Below are 5,350 nucleotides of genomic sequence, written 5' to 3' on the forward strand. Positions count from 1 at the left end.
GACTACTGCGACCACTAGGACTCATAACAGCACACAAACCAACAGCCACTCTCAGACAACAACTCACCAGAACGAAGGATCTGATACCCAGCATGAGCAAAACCAACGTAGTGTACAAAATCCCATGCAAGGACTGGACAAACAGGAAGACAGCTAACAATCCGTATCCATGAACACCAACTAGGCACGAAATGACACGAACAGCTATCCTTAGTAGCCACACAAGCAGATGACAAACAACATGAGTTCGACTGGGACAACACTACTATTATAGGACAAGCTAAACAGAGAACAGCCAGGGAATTCCTAGAGGCATGGCACTCATCCATAGATCCTATCAACAAACCACATCGACCTGGACCCAATATACCGGCCACTGCAACGGACAGCTGGAACTGACAACCGGAAGCGGCAGGGACAGGCCACTATAAATGCCGGAGGAAACAACACAGAAGCGCTTCGCAGGAGGCTCCCAAGCACTGAGAATGTCACCTAGACAGGGGACGAAACGTCTGCAACACAAATTCCCAGCTCGGTGAACAGAACCACAACAACTTCTGGTATTTACACTATTCAGTTCCCTCAATACTTTAAATGTTTCAATAAACTGGTCTCTCATTTTTCTAAACTCCAATGCGTGTAGGCCTTTGTTCAGCCTTTCTTTGTAAGAGAAGTCTTTCTTTCCAAAACTAATTGCTTCTAATGCAATTATATCATTTTTCAAATATGAAGTCCAAAATTGTACTGGAGCATTGTGGTCTCACCAAAGTCTTTAACAGCTGCAATACAGCTCCCTGTTTCAATATTCTGTTCCCCTTGAAATAAACAACCACATTCTAGTTGTCTTCCTAATCACTTGCTTTACTTGCACATTAACATGATGTATTAATGTACCTGAACCCCTGAGTTCCTCTGTACCACCTGCAATTTCTCCCTATTTAAATCATAAACTGTTGTTCTGTTCTTTCTGCTAAAATGGACAAGTTCACGTTTACCCATATTCCATCTGCCACATTTTTTGCCCACTCACTTGAACTCTCAGAACCACAGAATTGTTACATTGTGTATATATCCCTTCACAAACTTTCTACATCCTCTACTTTCCTACCTACCTACTGACTAAACCTTCGGTTTCATCATTCGAATCAATTATATAGTTTGTAAATACTTGAGAACTACTGGCACTGCACTAGTTACAGCTTGACCACCTGAAAATGGTGTGTTTATCCCCACTCTATCTTCCTGTTAGCTAACTAATCTTTCATCTATGCTAATATGTTACCCCCTACAGCATGCACTCTTATCCTGTACTGCAATCTTTGATGAGATACTTATCAAATGCCTTTGGAAACCCCAAGTGCACCAAATCCACCAGTTTCTCTCTATCCACTGTGAATATTACTTTGTCAAAAAGCTCTATTAGATGAAGTACGATTTCATTTTCAAAAGACTCTGATCACTTTGAGATTTTCTGAGTATTTCTAAGTATAGTCTCTTTAATAATGGGTTTCAGCACCTTCTCTATGAAGATTAATTGGACTAAAGTTTCCTGTTTTCTCCTTTCCTTGAATAAAGGTAACATGGGCCTGTTTCCACACTGTAAGTAATCTAATCTAATCTAATCTAATCTAGTCTCTTTAATAACGGGTTTCAGCACCTTCTCTATGAAGATTAATTGGACTAAAGTTTCCTGTTTTCTCCTTTCCTTGAATAAAGGTAACATATTTGCTTTTTTCAAATTCTCTGGGGCCCTTCCAGAATCTAAGGAATTTTGGAAAGTTATATCTAATGCAACCACTGTCTATGCTGCCATTATGTTTATGACCTAGGTCATTCAGTCCTGGGGACATGTCAAGCAATTAAAGAGGACAGCTGACCACGGCTCCCTCAAGGACAGTCAGGGGAGGGCAATAAATGATGTCCACATCCTGGGATGAATAAAATTAATGGCAGAATAGAAAGCTACATATCCCTAAATTTTCCAATGAAACAAACAAAAGTAACATCTTGTTTTATCTGTTCATGGGATGTACTCACCATAATGGCAGCAGTTCCCTAGTGGAGCTTGAGAATTTAGTGATGAACCACTGCAATCTCTGCAGTGTCCATACATCCAAGGTGTGGAATTTCAGGATTTTTGCAGTAAAGGAATGATACTCAGCTTCTGTTTCAGTTACAAAGAGATGTTAGGAAACAAATTAAAAAGATCAGCAAAACAGTAGCAAATGGATTTTGACATTGCCTATTGAGACCATCAATCCGGGACCAAATAAGGTGGAGTACTTTTTAAATGGTGAAAAACTAAAATCATCATAAAATTCCTACAGTGTGGAAGCAGGCCATTCAGCCCATCAAATCCAACCAACCCTCTTCAGAGTATCACACCCCCTATCCCTGTTAACCCTGCATTTCCCCTTGATAATCCACTTAGCCTGCACACTATGGGCAATTTAGCATGGTCAATCCACCTAAGCTGCACGTTTTGGACTGTGGGAGGAAACCGGAGCACCCGGAGGAAACCCACACAGACACAGGGAGAATGTGCAAACTTCACACAGACAGTCGCCCGAAGCTGGAATCGAACCAGAGTCCCTGGCGCTGTGAGGTAGCAGTCTAACCACTGAGGCATCATGTCACCCCTCTGTGTGAATGTTCAAAAAGGCTATTCTTTAAATCTTTATTGACTATTTGGACCCTTTTGTAATCTTGACATCCAGATAGTCTTCTCTTTCCTAGAGAGAAATAAACCTTTTTCATAGAGTTAAATTCTCTCTATTCTTGTGAATCAGTCGTCCCATTGTATTCCTAGTTCAATCAAAGCAAACATCATGGGCAGGTATAGAAAAGAGTAGAAACGGTTAGTAAAATGCTGGCCTTTCTATCGAGTAGAGTAGAACCTAAAATGGTAGAAGTGGTATTTCAGTGAAACAAGACCCTGGTTTGATCACACCTAGAGTCGCTATGCCTCTCCCTAGGGAAGGATATATTGGCCCTGGAGGAGTGCAGTGTAGATTTACCAGAATGTTACCTCGACTCCAAGGGATAAATTATGGGAGAGATATTACACAAACTAGGATAAAAGCAAAATACTACAAATGCGGGAAATCAGAAATAAAACAAAATGCTGGAGAAACTCAGCAAGTCTGGTTGCATCTGTGGAGAGAGGAAGAGTTAATATTTTTGCATCCTGTATGGCACTTCTTTAAACAAATTAGGATTGTATTCCCTGAGATTAGAAGATTTAGATGAGGTACAATGTTTCTTGCTTAATAAACCTCTTAAAGAAGACAAGAAGTATGTCTCGTTAAATTCAAATTGATGTTTTTCTTTAAATACCATAAGAGACTGTCCTTTTTAAGCATGGTTGTTTGTGGAGACTGTATGTATATCACTGCAATAACATACCTCATAAATTAGACAACTTAATCATTGTACAAAGTACCAAATGCAACAGGAGAAAGTGAGGACTGCAGATGCTGCAGACCAGAGTCAAAAAGTGTGGGGTTGGAAAAGCACAGCCAGTTAGGCAGCATCTGAGGAGCAAGAGAGACGATTTTTTGAGCATAAGCTCTCTATGCTTGAAACGTCGACTCTCCTGCTCCTCGGATGCTTGCCTGACCGACCAAATCCAACAACAGATCAAATAGTGCACTAACAAGCTCTTTGATGATTTAACCAATTTTAATTCTCGATTATCTTTCCACAGACCAGTGTGTTCACAGTGTTGTAAAAAGGTGCGTTCAAGATATTTTTTATTGGAAAGTATACATCTTTATCTATCAAAATATCTCTTTTATTGAAATTAATTTTTTGTTTGTGTTTTAGATGCGACTACCCTCCAAACCATACAGCAATCTTCCAATTTTTTCCTTGGGACCTTCAGCATTGCCAAAAGAGGGGAAGCTGTCAAAATCTGAGAGACCATCAGGCAGTCGCCGTCGTCATGATGGTCAACACAAGAGTCTAGTCAGGTACGAAAGTCCACAGCAGTTCCTAGATACAAAAGGAAAGCATTACAGCTCAGATTCAGTTATTTAATCAGAATTTGTGGCTATTGGACCATAAGACTATAAGATATAGAAGCAAAATTAGGTCATTCAGTCCATTGAGTCTGTTCTGTCATTCAATCATGCCTGATATGCTTCTCAACCCCATTCTCCTGCCTTCTCCTCATAACTCTTAATCCCCTTGATCATCAAGAGCCTAGCTATCTCTGTCCTAAAGACACTCAATGACTTGGCTTCCACAGCCTTCTGCAGCAATGAGTTCCACATGTTCGCCACCCTCTGTCTGAAGAAATCCTCCTCGTCTCCATTCTAATGTGTCATGTCTTCACTTTGAGCCCTCAGGTCCTAATCTCTCTTACTAGTGGGACATCTTCCCCACATCCACTCTATCCCACCCTGTTTGCAGATTCCGGAAATCTGAGATATGATGGGACTGCACCAGCGCATAACCAGGGTTTTCTCAGTAAACCAAAAATTGCAATCAAAAACTTTTTACATGTCCCGATAGTTTAAGTGTTCCTATTGCACTCAAAGATTGCAGTTTAACCTTTAGAACCTCCTTGAAGACTGGCAAAAAAAACAATTAGATGATGGTGTGGTGGTGATCAGTTCAATCTGGGGACAGTTTCTTTAGACACAGTTTTTTTTTTAAATAAAAGTTAGCTTTAGAGGGATGGCAGTGAAGGCAGTGCAATGTTCCTCCTGCAACATGTATGAGGTGAGGGATGCGGTGGTGATCAGTTCAATCTGGGGACATGGCAATTAATTAAGTTTGGGGATGGGGGAGCCTCCTAGCATGATTTTTGTTCAAGGCCATTGGGATAGTGAAAGGGACTGTTTATGCACTGGAAGTAACTTGTGCTAATTCTGCAGCTTTTCTGATGAATTTACCCCAAATTTCCCCAAACTAGACAGTGTTAGTGGTAACTGTACCTCACTACAAATAATTCTAATCACCAAAGGATCCTGCTTTTTCGTTCTTGCCTGCCATAAGCAAAAACTGAACCCAAGACTCCAGTGAAGGTCAAGTGAGAAATTTCGCTGAGCTGAGGAATCACCATTTACAGATGATAGAAGTACATAGAACATAGAAGAATACAGCGCAGTACAGGCCCTTCGGCCCTCGATGTTGCGCCGATCCAAGCCCACCTAACCTACACTAGCCCACTATCCACCATAAGCCTATCCAATGCCCGGATAGGGAGGGACAGACCACTGTAAACACCGGAGGAAACATCAAAGAAGCGCTTCGCAGGAGGCTCCCAAGCACTGATGATGTCGCCTAGCCAGGGGACGAAACGTTTGCAACAAAAACTCCCAGCTCGGCGAACAGAACCACAACA

At 41.3% G+C, this 5,350-nt stretch overlaps 1 protein-coding gene across 4 annotated transcripts in view; it reads left to right on the forward strand.

The window, feature by feature from the left end:
- Positions 1–5,350, forward strand: part of LOC122548856 (protein spire homolog 1-like) — a 203,617-nt gene that overhangs the window by 194,987 nt on the left and 3,280 nt on the right. For all 4 annotated transcript variants that reach the window (XM_043687728.1, XM_043687729.1, XM_043687730.1 and 1 more), the window contains 2 exons: positions 3,707–3,734; positions 3,826–3,971. In XM_043687728.1, the coding sequence (XP_043543663.1) occupies positions 3,707–3,734; positions 3,826–3,971 (174 nt within the window). The remainder of the gene's footprint in view (positions 1–3,706; positions 3,735–3,825; positions 3,972–5,350) is intronic.

This window comes from Chiloscyllium plagiosum, chromosome 4, assembly GCF_004010195.1.
Source record: "Chiloscyllium plagiosum isolate BGI_BamShark_2017 chromosome 4, ASM401019v2, whole genome shotgun sequence".
NCBI lineage: Eukaryota > Metazoa > Chordata > Chondrichthyes > Orectolobiformes > Hemiscylliidae > Chiloscyllium > Chiloscyllium plagiosum.